The sequence below is a fragment of the Polypterus senegalus genome, chromosome 4, assembly GCF_016835505.1.
Source record: "Polypterus senegalus isolate Bchr_013 chromosome 4, ASM1683550v1, whole genome shotgun sequence".
NCBI lineage: Eukaryota > Metazoa > Chordata > Cladistia > Polypteriformes > Polypteridae > Polypterus > Polypterus senegalus.
Window position 1 is genome coordinate 229,792,269 of NC_053157.1, and position 18,535 is coordinate 229,810,803.

General features: G+C 38.2%; 1 protein-coding gene across 1 annotated transcript in view; it reads left to right on the forward strand.

Annotated features, from left to right (window-relative positions):
• LOC120528884 (zinc finger protein 883-like) overlaps positions 1 to 18,535 on the forward strand; it is a 147,072-nt gene that overhangs the window by 43,568 nt on the left and 84,969 nt on the right. Inside the window, exon 2 of the mRNA XM_039752960.1 lies at positions 8,900 to 9,301. Coding sequence (XP_039608894.1) covers positions 8,900 to 9,301 — 402 coding nt within the window. The remainder of the gene's footprint in view (positions 1 to 8,899; positions 9,302 to 18,535) is intronic.

Here is an 18,535-nt window from a genome sequence, read left to right on the forward strand (position 1 = left end):
ACATATATATTTTACAGTAGCATTTAAGTTTATATGGCAATATCTCTTTATATAGCTTAGTGATGATAATAATAATAATAATAATAATAATAATAATAATAATAATATAAATTAGCATATATGAGTGAGCTTAAAGAAGCAGTTTTCAAATTCTTTTTTCTTTTCTCTCAAGCATGAAGCGCTGTGTCATGTCAAGGTTGGCACAGTCGTCTATTATGTTACCCTTAGCCTTACAGGACGCTAGTGCAACAAGTAATCATTTATTGAATTGTTAAAAAGGCAGTCCAGTTAGTTTTTTTATCTATGGGTCCCCCTGATCTCAATTTAATTGTTTCTCAACATAATTGTTAAGTTGGGAGTTGATTAACAACTGAAAGGCCATCGAACTTAACAGCCCAGGATTAGGCCGTAAGAATAAAGGAAGGGGTAAAAAGGTGATGCTTATCGCCGGAGGGCAAATATGTCCTGCCAGCAAAAATATTGTTATGGAAAGAAGACTGTTATGGGGATGTCTTCAGGGGCAAGAATATTGTTTTGAGAAGGTCTGGGACACCAGGTGATTGTTATGGGTAGAGGTGATGAGTTGGGAAAACATTATGGGAACCTCTATACACTAGATGTTGGGAAACTACAGTGGTGTGAAAAACTATTTGCCCCCTTCCTGATTTCTTATTCTTTTGCATGTTTGTCACACAAAATGTTTCTGATCATCAAACACATTTAACCATTAGTCAAATATAACACAAGTAAACACAAAATGCAGTTTTTAAATGATGGTTTTTATTATTTAGGGAGAAAATAAAATCCAAACCTACATGGCCCTGTGTGAAAAAGTAATTGCCCCCTGAACCTAATAACTGGTTGGGCCACCCTTAGCAGCAATAACTGCAATCAAGCATTTGCGATAACTTGCAGTGAGTCATTTTCAGCGCTCTGGAGGAAGTTTGGCCCACTCATCTTTGCAGAATTGTTGTAATTCAGCTTTATTTGAGGGTTTTCTAGCATGAACCGCCTTTTTAAGGTCATGCCATTGCATCTCAATTGGATTCAGGTCAGGACTTTGACTAGGCCACTCCAAAGTCTTCATTTTGTTTTTCTTCAGCCATTCAGAGGTGGATTTGCTGGTGTGTTTTGGGTCATTGTCCTGTTGCAGCACCCAAGATCGCTTCAGCTTGAGTTGACGAACAGATGGCTCGACATTCTCCTTCAGGATTTTTTGGTAGACAGTAGAATTCATGGTTCCATCTATCACAGCAAGCCTTCCAGGTCCTGAAGCAGAAAAACAACCCCAGACCATCACACTACCACCACCATATTTTACTGTTGGTATGATGTTCTTTTTCTGAAATGCTGTGTTCCTTTTACGCCAGATGTAACGGGACATTTGCCTTCCAAAAAGTTCAACTTTTGTCTCATCAGTCCACAAGGTATCTTCCCAAAAGTCTTGGCAATCATTGAGATGTTTCTTAGCAAAATTGAGACGAGTCCTAATGTTCTTTTTGCTTAACAGTGGTTTGCGTCTTGGAAATCTGCCATGCAGTCCGTTTTTGCAGGCCAGTCTCTTTCTTATGGTGGAGTCGTGAACACTGACCTTAATTGAGGCAAGTGAGGCCTGCAGTTCTTTAGACGTTGTCCTGGGGTCTTTTGTGACCTCTCGGATGAGTCGTCTCTGCGCTCTTGGGGTAATTTTGGTCGGCCGGCCACTCCTGGGAAGGTTCACCACTGTTCCATGTTTTGCCATTTGTGGATAATGGCTCTCACTGTGCTTCGCTGGAGTCCCAAAGCTTTAGAAATGGCTTTATAACCTTTACCAGACTGATAGATCTCAATTACTTCTGTTCTCATTTGTTCCTGAATTTCTTTGGATTTTGGCATGATGTCTAGCTTTTGAGGTGCTTTTGGTCTACTTCTCTGTGTCAGGCAGCTCCTATTGAAGTGATTTCTTGATTGAAACAGGGGTGGCAGTAATCAGGCCTGGGGGTGGCTACGGAAATTGAACTCAGGTGTGATACAACAAGGGGGCAATTACTTTTTCACACAGGGCCATGTAGGTTTGGATTTTTTTTCTCCCTAAATAATAAAACCATCATTTAAAACTGCATTTTGTGTTTACTTGTGTTATATTTGACTAATGGTTAAATGTGTTTGATGATCAGAAACATTTTGTGTGACAAACATGCAAAAGAATAAGAAATCAGGAAGGGGGCAAATAGTTTTTCACACCACTGTAGTCTGGAAGGGGTACATTTTGAGATAAGAACTGTAATATATTTGGGGCGCTCTGGACTCTCAGGGCTCACTTCATGAACTGAGACAGGCTTTATGTGCTCTGCAATTGTTGTCGAAGCTGTGCAATAAAGTCTTCAATTCTGACTGCATTTCTGAAGACTCTGCTTGTTTTTTCTGAGATTTCTCCACAACACCATCTGATCAACACACACTCCTCGCTCACCCTAACCTGCTGCAAATCTTTCCCAGATCTGCCCTTCTGTAGCCCACAGGTCCTTTTCTCCCTCCTTAGTGCCCAGCCTCTCATACATCTCATCATACGCCTTTTCTTTAGTCTTTGCCACCTCTCTCTTCACCTTGCGCCTTATCTCCTTGCACTCTTGTCTACTTTCTGCATCTCTCTGACTATCCCACTTCTTCTTCACCATCCTCTTCCTCTGTATACTCTCCTGTACTTCCCCAATTCCACCACCAGGTTTGCTTCCAATCCTTTCTCTATCCAGAGGTCACGCCAAGCACCTTTCTTGCTGTTACCCTGACTACCTCTGCTGTAGCTGCCCAGCTCTCTGGTGACTTTTCACTGCCACCCAGTGCACGTCTTACCTCCTCCATAAACTCAGCTTTGCAGTCTTTCTTTTTCAACTCCCACCATTTGATCCTTGGCTCTGCCCTCACTCTCCTCCTCTTCTTGATCTCCACCATCATCCTACAGACCACCATCTTATGAGGTCTAACTACACTTTCACCTGCCACCACTTTGCAGTATTTAATGTCCTTCAGACTGAAACTCCTGCATAGGATATAATCTACCTTTGCGCATCTTCCTCCACTCTTGTACATCACCCTATGTTCTTCCCTCTTTATAAAATATGTATTCCCCACAGCCATGCTCATCCTTTTCGCAAAATCCACTATCATCTGACCTTCTTCATTCCTCTCCTTGACACCATACCTACCCATCACCTCTCCGTCTCCTCTGTTCCCTTCACCATCATGTCCATTGAGTACACTGTTCATCACTTCATCCAACTCACTGCAAAAATCTTTTTTCTCCTCCATCACACACCCAACTTGCGATGCATATACACTAACAACATTCATCATCAGACCTCCAATTTCCAGCTTCATCATCCTCACTCTGTCCATACTGTTCCTTCAGAATAACCACTACCCAATTTCTCCTCCCATGCACACCATGCTAGAACAATTTGAATCCACCTCCAATCCACCTGGCCTTACTCCCCTTCCATTTAGTCTCTTGCACACACAATATATCAACCTTCCTTCTCTCCATCTTATCTGCTAACTCTCTCCCTTACCAGTCATACTACCAACATTCAAAGTTCCTACCCTCAGTTCCACTCTCTTTACCTTCCTCCACTCCGCTTTCCTCTGAACATGTCTCCCCCATCTTCTTCCCCTTCTTCATCCAACAGTTGCCCAATTTCCACTTGAATTCTTTCAGCTAACAGTACTGGTAGTGGTCGTTGTTAACCCGGGACTCGTCCGATCCAGTATGGAAATTTGTATTGTTGATCAAAATTTTACATCAGATGCCCTTGGTGATGTAACCCTCCCCATTTATCTGGGCTTGAGACCGGCATGAAGAATCACACTGGTTTGTGAATCCCCTGGTGCTGAGTTAAACATAAACTGATAAATGTGTAAATTAACAGCCGTCTACAGGGGCCTACAATGTGTCTGGACTCATTTTAATTCTGGAGGACCTCCAAATCCTGAATGAGACGGTCATCAGTGAATGTCCACATGCTGACCACAGAGAGTCAGCTTGACTTTTACAGATGATTACAGACAAATGACTGTTCAATGCTAAATGTTGTCAGAAGCGGCTGGGTGCCAGACCCAGCCAGGACATCTGGAAAGAGCGGGAGGTGGCATGTACGTCTTCTGGGCCATGAGGGGGCAACCGCCCTGGATCGGGAGAGGAGCAAGGAGGCTCAAGCCCATTGGGGCCCATGGCCACCGCCAGGGGGCACCCTGAGTCTCATAGGGACTGGGAAACATCTACTTCCGCTACACACAGGAACATGGATGATGATCCTTCCAGGGACACCTGGAGTGCTTCCGAGTGCTCTGCTGACACTTCTGCCACACCAGGAAGTGTCGTCAGATGGAGCACCTGGAGCACATCTGGGTGGGAATAAAAGAGGCCGCCTCCCTACAGTCTGGGAGCTAGAGTCGGGAGTGGGAGCAGGACGAAGCTCCTGTTGAGAGAGGAAAGGTGACCCACAGACATTTAAAGAGAGGCCCGGATTAAGGATTAATAGTGCTTGGTGCAATTTGTGCTGTGCGGGACTGTGTTGTTTGGTGATTGATAAACGTGTGTGTTTTATAAAGATGTGGCCTCAGTCTGATGGAGTTCGGGCATGTCTCACAATGTCAAAGGCCTCGAGGACTCTGACTAGAGTTTGTATTAATACATCTTTCATATTAAATGGTATAGCTGTCTTCACCTCATTGAATGCTGGGCCAGATCTAACTGAATTTGTGTAACTCAAAGATCAGAATGCATGGAACAATCCAGCAGTGGCAGACGTCAGACTGGCACATCTTGTAAAGTTGTAGTAACCACTAGAATTGTGTACCAGCACTACACGTCTGTAATGTGTAAATATTGTGTGTATAACACACTGTGTCCCCAGATGTCTTCATGAACCACAGCTGAACAACTCAACCCCAGTAAAGAAATGCTAAACAGGGTTTGTTTGGTGCATAAGTGGTGCCATTACCTGGAAGGGGTCTTACTCGAGGTCTACACCGATATCATGTGCTGGTATGGGCAGTCAACTGTTCAGAAACAACTTCTTGGCTAACCAGGTGGGTCTCTGCATTTTTGATAAATTAAGGATTTTATATTTGGGGACACACATCTTTGTGGATGGTTGGCCACCTTTCCACCCACTAAGATTTAATTCAAAGTCTTTATGCATGAAAGGCACAGATGTCGAACTCCAGTCCTGGAGGGCCGCAGTGGCTGCAGGTTTTCATTCTAACCATCTTCTTAATTTGTGTCCAGTTTATACTCCTAGTTAACCTCTTTTATTTAACGTGACTCATGCCCTTTAGTTGTCTCCTTTTCCTTAATTAGCAGTCAAACAATAATGAGACACAAAACAAGCTGCCACATGACCAGCTCACCTGTGCCCACCACACAATATCTGAAAATAAAGAAAGGTGAAGGTCTCAGTAAGGCTGATCTCTCTGGTCACCAAAAGATTTTGACGGAGTTCTTAGGAAAAACAGAAAATAAACCGTTTTGGAAATATCTGCTGTGGCAGAATGAGAGCAGCAACAAGCCATGGAATTAAATAACGGGTTTAATTAGCAGCAAGAATTGGCTCCTCATTACGAGACTGGTTGTAGTTTGAAGCCCCAATTTATCTGGCCATCTGTTGGTTTGTTTCACATCTCATTTCTGTTTGGCTGTCCTTTAATGAAGGTCTAGAGTTTGAAACCCATGATCTAAGGTGTACGCCATAAGGGCTCATCATGGTAATACTGTAGGAGCTTGGGGTCATCTGATTCAGGAACTACCAACTGACACTGAGTGCCCCTTAATTTTGATGGCACTACACAATACGGAACTCCATGAAATTCCATGACCTGTATGCGACCCTTTAAGTCTCCAGCGTCCCTTCCCACAAACACGGCTAACCCTCCAGGCTAACCCTGCATGTTAAAAGGCCAATCAAGACGCTGTTTTTGCCACACAGCCACACATACCACTAACTGGGGTACTGAGGAACAAGACAGAGCATCTGACACCACATCCCTTATGACCAAATACACTGAACATAAACTGCTGCAGTCTCAGGACCCACCTTAGATGGCTACACAACAGTAAAGACTGGCACTGCTGCCCAAGGAGTAATAGCAGTTATGAGTTATGATGGATGAACTGCCTCCACAATGGAGCTTCTCACGGTTTGCAACAGCACATCTCCTTATCAAAAAAGGATTAAATGATCATGTATCAATGGCCTGTATCTTAATGCTTCTCTAAATTAAGGATATCTGGAATTTGATTTGAACAAAATCATAAAAAATATCACGTAAAACACTAAAACTTGTTGGGCTGGTAAGATTATTACTTCAAATGTGAGACATTAGCTGATGTCATGCTATATTATTACACATTAGTTAGTGTTGGATCGGAAATAAACTTTTGACTTTGGTATTGATATCAGCTCTTGGACTTCCATATTGATACCAAAACGTTTTTGAAGAGAATGACCGATAACTCCCTCCAGCACCCCCTCCGTCTCACTGCTGCTTTGTTCCCCGAGCCCACATGCATGCCTGTCTCGCTGCTCTGCCGCACAATCGAAGGCCTTCCTTTGTACTTCGATATGAGGAGCCTCCCCTTTGGACTCTCCAGCAAGTCTACATTAATGTATGCTCAGAGAGAGATGGGGTGGGTGGGCCGGTTTAGAGGTCTGCATTGGGCCCCCTTTGGAGTTCTGATCACACTTATAAATGACAGAACGATGTGCTTGTGAACTACCAGTTACTTTGTTTTGTTTCCCTGCCTGCGTTCACACACGTCTCCCTGCTCTGCCGTACTCCATAAATCGATAAGAGGAGCCTCCGCTTTGGACCATTCAGCTGTTTCACATGTCTATATGCTTCAAGACCACTTTGGACCCCCTTGTTGATCTGAGCTCTATTTAAAACATATGTGGGTATCAGGAAAGGCCATTGAAACTCAGACTGAAACATGTAAAACTCGGACCCCACTAGAGGTAATCCCCATATCTGCCACACATTTTAACATTTGAATTCTGCATTGTGTTTTGATATTTATGATTGATACACCATTATTATGAATTTGATGTCAATATTAATATTTAGATATTTTATATTCTATTTCAGAAAAAGGCACAATGTTGTTCACCTCAATGATGGGGGAAAATCTAATAAAAAACAACTGAACAGTATTTCTGTTTTTGTTGTGGTATTAAATAGAAATCGAGTTTAGATAAATGTCACCGGTATTGGTATCAGATCCTAAACTTCTGGTATTGTGACATCTCGACTTCCAGTCCAGACCCAGAGTGACTTTTCTGGATTACAGGCAGCTGGCCCTGATGGCCCCACACCCAGTGGTGTTCACTTAAAATCCATCTGACACTCTCACAGGTTTATCTCACTCACACTTTGTTCTCTTCGTGTCTTTGGAGGCAGCTTCCTACAACGTGCTGCAGACAAATCTTTTGCTATACGGACATAATGTCCAGTGTTTCTAATTTCTTTACACTATATACAGGTATTAAAATACCGAAACCTTTTTCTAAGGATACATGAAGCCGAAGAGAGGTGAACAATATGAAGCGATGATTTTCAAACTACTGTACCTTCACCGCTGGACATGACCAGTGGCAGTTTTAGGCATGGGCGAACGGGGCAGCCGCCTGGGGCGGCATTTTTTCATGACACGTGGGGGGCGGAACACGAACTTGGAGGAAAAAAATCATCTTTGCCGCTAAACGGTTTTCTATTATCTATGATACCTGCGCCGCCCCTGCTGCTGAAGGAGCCGCACAGAAGCTGAGCGAGCGGAGAGGAGAGGGGATGAGGGGCGGTGGAGGCGCAGAGTACAGTTCACCTCTCCCAAATGAAGCGGACAAGGAGGGGGGCTAAACTGTGTCAGTGACACCTGACTTTCTTACAAATAACGCACATTTCATTCAAAATATTTTAAACACAGACCAATAATTGGCACATTTTTATTTATTTATTTAATTGTGTGAAATGGCTAATAAAAATAGGTAATAAAAAACGATTATGATGTGGAGGTGAATTGGTTTAGTCTTGACTTCTGGTCGTGAGTGACAGCGTTGGGGGATGATGGGAAATCTGTTGATTGCCGATTACTTAGTAAACACAGCGATGGAGAGAAAAAGGCCACAGCTGTCAGGTGCCCAATTTAGGAAAAAATAAAAAGATGATGAGGAGAAACGGGCAAAAGATAAAGGTATGCAACAATATTCTCTCTGTATGATTAAGGTATTCATGTCATTGTGTTAATTAGTGGTATAACGTTAACTCTTACTTTGTTAGCCTTCTTGCTTATGATGCATGCTATGCTTACCTTGCTAAAAAAAAAAAAAAAGCCTAATATACAAACCATCACAGAAATTCTAATGGTTTCTATTAAATACCATTGTGAACCATTAACTTTTTTCCAGTGAAACTATTACAAAATTCCTTATTGTAGTGTGTTTTGGGCACTTTTCCAATAGGATTTACCATCCCACCCACCAATAGAATCCATCATATACCAGCAGACACTGTTATACTTACCATTAAAACCAATACAATTCCCATTATAACCATTAAATCCATTACATTTTCTGTTATTTTTGGGCAGGGTTCTATTGTTTTTTCAGCAATGTATACAACACGAGATCTAATTAAATTTAACCACAAAACTGTTGACGACTGCAGAGGACAATCATATGACAACGGGGCAAACATGAAGGGCAAAATAAGGGAGTTCAAGCCAGGCTCTTAGAAAAGAATCCCAGAGCTCTGTTTGTGCCATGTGGGGCGCATACATTAAATTTAGTTGTGTGTGATGCTGCTAAGGGATCTGTGGATTCTATGAGCTATTTTGGTGTACTGCAAAAGCTTTAAACATTATTTTCAGCCTCCTCCCAAAGATGGTCCATTCTGAAGAACCATGTGAGCATCACCTTAAAGCTGTGGGCAGAAACAAGGTGGGAGAGCAAGGTCAAGAGCGTTGAGCCCACGAGGTACCACGGAGCTGCCGTGAGAGAGGCTTTAATTGAGGTGAGAGACAACACCAAAGACCCTGCTATAAAGGCTGAGGCCCAGTCTTTGTCTGAGGAGGTGGGGTCAGACCGCTTCAGCATCTGCACGGTTGTTTGGTATGACATGCTATCTGCAATACAGCATGTCAGCAAACTCATGCAGTATCCAAATATGCATGTCGACCTAGCTGTGAATCTTTTGAAGAAGACTGAGCAAGGTCTCCAGAGCTACAGGGCAAGTGGCTTTGTGACTGCACAGATGGTGGCCAAAGACATTTGTGAAGAAATGAATGTGGAAGCTGTTTTGAAACAAAAAAGGCTGAGGTCCACAAAGCGCCACTTCTCATATGAATCACATGATGAGCCTTTCAGTGATGCCCTTAGGAAGTTGGAGATTGGATTCTTCAATGTTGTTCTTGATGCAGCCCTGTCAGCCATCGCGGAGAGATTTACCACATTGGAAAATGTGGAAAACAAATTTGGGGTTTTGACAAATTTCCCTAGTCTTGCAGATGAGGAGCTGGCAGAGCAGTGCAATGCACTAGGTACCACACTGCACTTCGAAGGGCATTCTGATTTGGACAGTAGAGAGCTTTTGCAGGAAATCAAGAACTTCACTCACCTGCCATCAAAAACCATGAGCCTCCTTGAGCTTATCACTTTCATGCACGATAAGGATCTATCTGAGATCCACCCCAACTTTTGGACTGCTCTCAGGATTGCACTTGCCTTGCCAGTGGCTGTGGCTCAAGCAGAGAGGAGCTTTTCCAAACTGATGTTAATCAAGACATACCTGAGGTCAACCATGTCTCAGGAACGGCTCACTGGCCTTGCTGTCATAAGCATTAATCATTCAGTAGGGGAGCATATCTCATATGATGACATTATTGATGACTTTGCATCTAGAAAGGCCAGAAATGTCAGATTTTAGTTTCAGTTTGTGTTTTCTGTTCTGCAGTGAAATAATTTAATTTTCTTTAGTGTGATTTATTCTATATTGTATTTGTATATTATTCTTAATAATTTAAAATATTTTTTATTAAATAATATTGGTTTGTACAGAGTATAATTAATTTATGAGCAGTTTATTTATTTATTTATTTATTTTTTTTTGCAAAAATTGGTCTGTTACGGAATGACGGAATTACTACAATAAAACGTGTGGTGTGTACAAAATGTGTAGTTTTGTCATGTTATTTTTTTTTTTGCCGGGAGGGAGTCTCACCCGGGGAACAATTTAATGTAGAACCGCCACTGGTCTGCAGTCTGTAGCGCGCGGCGCAGCACCGCTCAGTCACGTGACGGCACGACAACAAACACAACAGAGCAGGGAGGAGGAGCAAAGTGCGCATGCGAGATGTGAAAGGAGCGGAGAATTGCAACAGACAGGTCTACTTTTTAATGGAATGGGAGCGACGCACTGAACGAGGAGGAGAGAAACTAAAACTAAAGATCGATCCCATTGTGCTAGTATCAATCCGATACCAGTACCAACGTTGTTATCAATACTATCCATATTTGGATCGATCCGCCCATCCTTAGAGTATTCGGCTTGATTATCATTCTCAGTTGCTTTCGGTTAAGAGTCAGCACGTTTTCCTGGCCTCCGTTTATTGTCCTTATTTTATGTACCTCAGATGTAACGGTTACTCTTAGAATAAGGCAATGAAGTTCAAGTAATAGAAACATAGCACGTGTAACACGTTGGAAAGAACACATACACATAGCTTAAATTTAATCAGCAAATAAACGACAAAACAGCACAGTTAATACTCAGAAATTTGCGTTTATCAAGTGTGAACGACCTGCAGGATGATGTTATTTGGAGAAAAGTCTGTTTATGTGGAAAATCGGAAGTGTTCTGTGCGTGTGACAAACTGTCTTCTTTTGTATATACCTATACAATACATAAAGTATACATTGTCAAATTCAATACAGAGCTCAGCAGTACATATTACCCTATTGTTGCTATTTTATTACAGCTATTGTTGCTGAAGCATTCGCATTCGGTCATTGCTGATTTTTAATTTTCATGAAAACAGCAATTGCTCACAAGTTTCTTGTCTAATTTGTGTCTTATATTTCTGTCCGTCAAACCGCCTGACTTCAAGGGTCACTGATCAAGAAACTGAACACTGGACTGGGGGACGCGATGGCACCAGGGAGCGGGTGCCAAGCCAGGCAGTTCTGTGAATAAATCTCTTGAAGTGGATTATAATGGCCATTAAAATCATGTGATAAATTCTTCTTTTTTTTTTTTTTTTTTTTTTTTTTTTTTTTTTTTTTTTTTTTTTTTTTTTTTTTTTTTTTTTTTTTTTTTTTTTTTTTTTTTTTTTTTTTTTTTTTTTTTTTTTTTTTTTTTTTTTTTTTTTTTCCCCTTTGTATTTAAAAATTTTTTTTGGGCCCCCCGGAAAGGGGGGGTTTTTTTTTTTTTCCCCCCCTTTCACCCAAAGGAAAGGAAAATTTAATTAAAAAAAAAAAAACCCCGGGCCCCCCACGGGGGTTTTTTTTGGGGGGGGCAGTTCTTTTTTTACCCCCCCCCCCCCCCCCCCCCCCCCCCCCCGCCCCCCCCCCCCCCCCCCCCCCCCCCCCCCCCCCCCCCCCCCCCCCCCCCCGGGGGGGGGGGGGGGGGGGGGGGGGGGGGGGGGGGGGGGGGGGGGGGGGGGGGGGGGGGGGGGGGGGGGGGGGGGGGGGCGGCGGGCAAAAATTTTTTTTAGACTTTTTAGGGCAAAAAACCCAAAAAGTTTTGCTAAATGGGTAAACACCGAATTTTTTTTTTAAAAATGGAATTTTAAATATAAAACCGAAAAAAACCAAAAATAAAGTCCAGGCTTTTCCAAAGAAATAAAAATTCAAAAAACCCCCAAAATTTAATCACCAAAAAAAATTTATTTTTTTTTAAAAAACATTTTTTTATTTTTTATTTTTTCCCATGGGGGGTTTTTTTAAAAAAAATTTCTAGAAAACGTTTTTAAAAAAGAAAGAAAAATCTTTTTCGCAAAAAGAAAAAAACTAAAGTTTTTAAATGGAAAATCGAGGAAAAATCAAAAATGCTCCCGAAAGGGAAAAAGAAAAAAAAGAAAAAAAAAACCCAAGTCAAAAAACAAACCCAAGGAAAGCAATTTTGGGGCATTGAGGGGAAACTGAAAAAGAAAGGGAAAGGGCGGGTGGATTTTGGTTTTCCTGAAAAATGAGGAGGGGGATTTATTTTTAATTAAGAAAAATGGGGGAAAAAATTCGGGGGTTTAAATTTGGGTTAAACCCCCCCCATAAATTCTTTTAAAAATGGGGACCAGTTTTAAAAGCAGAATGGGGGTCATTTTTTATCGTTTTAGGTTTTTTAAACTTTAAAGGGTTTAATAAATTTTTTAAAATATTTTTTTCCTTAAAGGGAAAAAGGGGGAAAGCAGGGGGAAAATTTTGCGGATTTTCCCGGGTTTTTTCGGGCCCTGTGGCAGGGGAGGGTTTTTTAAAAATTAAAAACGGAAAGTTTTTTTTTTTAAAAAAACCCCTAGAATTCGAAACTCAAGGGTTAACACAGGGACTTTTTTCTTTTAGAAAAAAGAATAAAAAAAAGGAATTGAAAATTGGAAAGTAAAAAAGGGGCCTTTTGGGGGCAAAATTTAAAGAAAAGGGAAATCTTGCCCCCGTTTTCCTTTCTAGAAAGGGGTCTTATGGGCCCACCATGGGGGGGAGGGAAACCCAAAATTTTCCCCCAATCCCCAAATGCTTTTTTTCGGGTTCATTTTTTAGAATTTTAAAATTTTGTTTTTTTTTTCCTGAAATTTTGGGGGGAAAAGAGTCTATAATAAAAAATGGTGAGTGAGAAAAATAAAATAAGCCCCAAAAATTTTTTCCCGCAACCCTTTGGGAAAAAACGCCCGTTAAGCTTTCCTTTCCCAAGGCCCCTTTGTCCTTTTCATTTTGGGACAAATTCGGGGGGAATTTGCAAAAGGGAGTTGAAGTAAAAGCACACCCCTATCTTTTTTTAAAAGAAATACTAGAAAATAACCGGGGTGTTTGTTCTTTAAAAAAGTAAATGGTTTTATTTAATTTTTTGAAAAACCCGGGGTTTTTTTTTTTATTACTTTAACAACCCCCGAAATATTTTCTCTTTTTTAAAAGATTTTGTTTATGAAACCGCCTTCTTTTTTTTTTTCCCTTTTTTAATCAAGACTTCCTTTCCCCCCTTTGGTTTGATTTGGGGAATCTTTAATTTAAGGAATAAAAAAAAAAATTTTAAAATTTTTTTAAATTTTTTTTAACCCCCTTTTAAAAAACCCCATTTTTTCTTGTGTTTTTCTATAAAAACCCCCCCAGTAAAGGGGGAAATTCAGTTTTTTAAAAAATAAAGAAATAAAAAGAAAAAATTTTTTAAAGGCTAACAAAAAACCCCAAATGGGATAACACCCAACAGGAAAAATGAATTTCGGAGCTTTCTTAAACAAGGGGGGCTGAAAGGGACTTCTTGGTATTTTCCTCCAAGGTTTTTTATTTTTTGAAAATTTTTTTTTTAATTAAAATGCACTCCTTTTTAAAGGGGTTTGTTTGGTAGGTCTGCCCTTTGGGGGGCCAAAATTTTTTTTTGGGGACCAAAAAAATTACGGGATGTTGGGGTAAGGGTTTTTGTTTAAAATTTTTTTTTTATTTTTCCCTTGCAAAACCTTTAAAAAATCTTAGGCTTGTTCCTTTCCTCCGTTTTAAATACTAACAAAATTAGGAAAAAAACAGTTTGGGTTAAAACGGATGTTAACAAAAATTCTCCATTTTTTTTGTTAATGAATAATTTTAACCTAATTTTGGATAAATAAAAGGTTTTTTTTTATTGGAAAAAGAAAGGGGCTAAGGTTTCCCTTTTTTAGAAAAGAGTCAAAAGAAAGGGCAAACTACAAAAATTTTTAAAAGCAGGTTTAAAAATTTTTTTTTTAAAAAACTGCACCATTTTAAAAGAAATTTGGGGGAAAAGTTGTAAGTTTTTTAAGAAAAATTTTAGTTTTTAAAAAAAAACAAAAAAAATTAAATAAATTTAAAAATTTTAATTTTTAAATTTTTTCCCCAGGGCTAAAAAATTTCAAAACCTAAAGGGAATTTTTTTTTTTAAAAAGATTTTTTGAGAACCTATTTTCAGAAAGGGGGAAAAAGGGGCAAAAAAAACCCCAAGAATTCTATTGCAAAACGACTCCCCTTTTTTGGGGAAAAAAAAAAGGAAACAGGAGAAGAAGGGAAGAAAGAAAGCGTCGGGGAGGGGAAATTTAAGTTTTTGGAAAATTTTTAAAAAAAGGGTGTTTTTTTGGGCAAATTTAAAAAAAACCCTGCTTTTTGGAAGGTTACGGGGGAAAAAAAAATTTGGGACAGCTGAAGTCCCTGGGCTAAACCTTTTTTAAAAACTAAAAAATAAAAATGAAAAAGGTTTTGAAAAGGGGGAAAAGCTTGAAAGGCCAGCCTTTCCAGGTACAATTGCCCTTTTAAAGCCCAGTATTAATTTAAAATTTTAAAATTTTTCCGGGCCCTTTTTTAATAAAAGGGCAATAACAACAAGGTTATTTTTGGGGTTTTTGGTGCCCCCTTTTTGTGCAAAGGGAAAAAAATTTAAAAATACCCCCAATTTTTCAAATTTATAACCGTATTTTCTTTTGCGGGAGGGAGTTTTTTGTTTTTTGGGAAATTTTTAAACCAAAGGGTGGACTAAAAAACCAACCCTTTCAAAAAATTTAAACCCAAAAAAAAAAAAGCAAAAACTGAAATTTAAATTGCCCTCCCATTCTTTTTATTTGGGGGGGAAACCCAACAAACCGGGGGAGTTTTTCCCCCCAAAGGAAAGCAAGGGGAACCCCCGGGTTTCCCCCAAAAAAATTTTTAAAGGAGCATTTGGGAAAATTTCCCACGGAGGCCCCCCAAAACCCAATTTTGCTAAAAATTAGAAATTTTGGGTTTAAAGGATTTGTTTTTAAATGGGGGGATCTTGGGGGGAAAAATTTTGTCCTCGGGCATGTCCAAAAGGATTTAAAAATTCAAAAAAGGGAAAAAACCCCTTTTTTCTTTGGGAAAAGGGCAAAACCCAGGTTCGTGATTTACGATGAAATAAAAATAATTTAAAAAATAAAAAAAAATATCTCAACCCTTTGAGGGCGGGTTTTATTTGTCAACCAAAAAAAGGGGTGAAGAACCATTTTAGTTTCTCTGGCCCTTTGTTTATGAGGGGGAAAAATGAGCGCGGGAAGTCTTTAAACCAAACAGGCTGTTTTAAAGTTTGTAATTTTGAAAAGGAAAGGAAAGGGTTAATTTTGACTCAAAAAGAACCCTTTTGACCTTTTGTTTTTTCAGTCTTTCTTCTTCATAAACTCAAAGCTTAGGTTGTCCCCCCTTTTAAAAACAAAAAAAATAATTTTTTTTTTTAAAAGGTTTCTAGGGTCATTCCACAATTTTTCCAAAATAAAAAAAAGAAAAACCCCTTCCACCCACCCAAAGGGAAAACCCCCCCCGAAAAAACCATGGGGGAAAACTTAAAAGGATAAGGGGCCCCAACGGGGAGCCCTGGGTTGGGGAAACCCAAAGGGGGAAAAATAGGAAGAAGAAAAAGGGGAAAAAAAAGGATTGTAAACTGAAAATTTACAAAGAAAAAGGTTTGGCCCAAGGGCCCCAAACACAGGGGTGGGTTTTGTGGCTTCCCTAAAGTTTCAACACGGGGGAACTTTCAAAAATTTGCCAAACATATTTTTTACAGAGTAAAAAATTTAAAAAAATATAAATATTAATTCCTCCAGGGTTTGCCAACCCCACCTTTTTAAGGGGGCGGTGAGACCAGGAATCTGTAGGGGGAAAGGCGTGGGAATTTGTGGGGGAAGCGGGGACCTTTTTACTCAGGGAACAAAAACCGGGGGAAATTTTGGGGCCGGGGAAACCAAAAATTAAAATTTTTGGGTTGGTATTCCCCCAGCTTCCTTTTACCTATACAAAAATTTTGGGGCGTGGCTAAAAGGGCCCAATAAGGGAGAAAAAAAGGAGAAATTTGAAGGAAAGAAAAGAAAAAAAAAAAAATAATGAAAAATTTTCAGGGTTCTTACAAACAAAAAAAAAAAGAACCCCTTTGAGGTGAAGATAAGGGGGGAAAAGGGGTCCTTATAAAGCGGGGCAAGGAGGGGAAACAAAAATTTTAAAAATAAATAAAAGTCCTTTAAGGGCTGGGGAAAAAAACAAATGATTTGGTTTAAACCATTTTCAAAAGAGGTTTTCCCAAAAAGCAAAAGGGGTTGGGGGAGGCCATTTTCCCCTTTTTTTAAAATTTAAAATTATAAAATTTAAATTAAAAAAACAAAAAAATTTTCCCTCGTGGCCCCAGAAGGGAAAAATTGCTTACTATTGGCTGGGTTTTAAGTTTAATTTTTTCTTAAGTTTTAAAAAAGGAAAAAATTTTTGCCTCCCTTTTTTTGTATTTATTTTTAGATTTTTATAAATAAAAGGGTTTTTGGGGGGGAAAAAAAGATTAATAATTTTTAATTTAAGTGGGCCCAAATAAAACTAAATTTAATAAAAAAACCCAAAAATAAAACAAAATTCCCAATTTTTTGATAAGGAAAGGGATCTTTGGGAGGGCCCAGAGGCCCCAAATCGAGGGGAAATGGGTTTTATGACCAAAATCAAAAAAAAAAGGGCCAAAAATTTGAAAAAATTTTCCCCAAGTTTAAGGTAAATTTTATTTTTTCTATTTAGGGGAAACCCAAAATTTTTTTGGGGAATTTTAAGGGAAAATCTAACAGGGTGGGGGAAAAAGGGACCAATGGACTTTTTAAAACATTACCAAAAACGTAACTAAAAAGGGGTAAAATTTTTAAAAAAAAACAGAAAAAGCCAAATCCCGCGGGGGGGCACCAAGGCCTAAAAGAAAGCGGAAAACACCTTTTCAAGGGCCATTTTTTGAATAGGTTTTATTTGATGGTAGGAAAAAAAAGAAATTTTTAATTTTTTGGGGATTTGCATGGAAAAAATAAAAAAATTGTAAAAATAAAAAATTTTTTTTTTAAAAAATTTAAAAAATTTTAAAATTTAATATTATAATAAATGTATTGCAAATGAGGAAAAACCCGTTTTAAAAGCAAAATTAATGGTTTTTCCCTCCCTTTTAAAATTGGGAAATTTGGGTATAAATTTCAAGGGACAAAACAAATTTTTCTTCTATTTTGGCAAAAAATTTTTCAAAAGTAAAAAATAAAAAAATTTAATAAAAATTTAAAAAAAAATTTTAAAAATTTTTTTAAAATTATAAATTAATATTGGGTTTGGGTGTAAATTTGTAACAATCCCAAAATAAACAAACAAATCTTAGAAATATTTGGAAAAAGCCCAAAAAATTTTCAAAAAAACAAAACCCCGCCCAAAATTTTTAAATATTTTTCTATTGCAAAGGTTCCTTTTTAACATTTAAAAACCTTTTGAAAAAATTTTTTGGAAAATTTTTTATCAAAATTTTCAAAAAATATCTATTTTTTTCTTCTGGTTTGGGAAAAATTTCCCCCTTTTTGGGTTTTTAAAGCCCTTCCTCTTTTAAAAAGTTTTAAAAAAACCCCTTTTTTTAAAAGACCTTTTTTAATATTTTTTTTTTTTAAATTTTAGTTTCTTTTTTGAATTTTTTTGTGACTGACCGTCTTAAGTGTTTTTAAATTAATTTATTTTTTTTTTTTTTCCCCTTTTTTTTTTTTTATTAATTTTTGATTGTCAAAATTTTTTCTCTTACGTAAACTGGTTTGAAATGGGGCTTAAATAGCCTTTTAAATTTTCCGGGGAAATACCTTTTGTTTCCCTTCCTTAAATTTTTGCAAAATTTTTAAAACCAATAATATTTAATTTTCTTACAACAGTGGGAATAAACCCCCCCCAGAACTGTGTAATTTTTCCATTGAAATTTTAAAAACCCAAGAATTTTTAATTTTGTCCCCAAACATTTTGAAAATTTCGCTAAAAGGGATTTTTTTTGGGGGCCACATAACCGCACTCCAAAAAATTCCTTTATTTCCCATATCCTCCGGATGGAATTTTGGGTTTTCCCCTTTTTTAGGTTTTGGGGTTTTTTTTCTTTTTAGGGGGTTTTGGCCATTCCTTTTCCAGCTTTTGTTGTTCTTTATTTTTCCCGGTGGTGCTACCCCCAGGAAAACCCAAGGAAGGGGTTTCGGTTTTTTTAAAAGGTGTTTTTTTTTTTTTTGTTTATTGTTTTATAATTGTAATATATTTTTTAAATTTAATATGGTTTATTTAAAAATATTGGTATTGTTTAATTTTTTTATATATTTATATATTTAAAAATTTAATTTTTAAATATATTTATGTATAATATGATTTAAAATTTTTTTAAAGTTTTAATAGGGATTAAATTTTAAGGGTTATATAATGTATTTATTGTTATAGGATATTTTAATTTTGTTTAATGATATTTGTGTAAATTAATTATGATTTATGTAATATATAATTAAAAATGTGTATTATTATATTAATATTATATTATAATTATTTTGTTATTT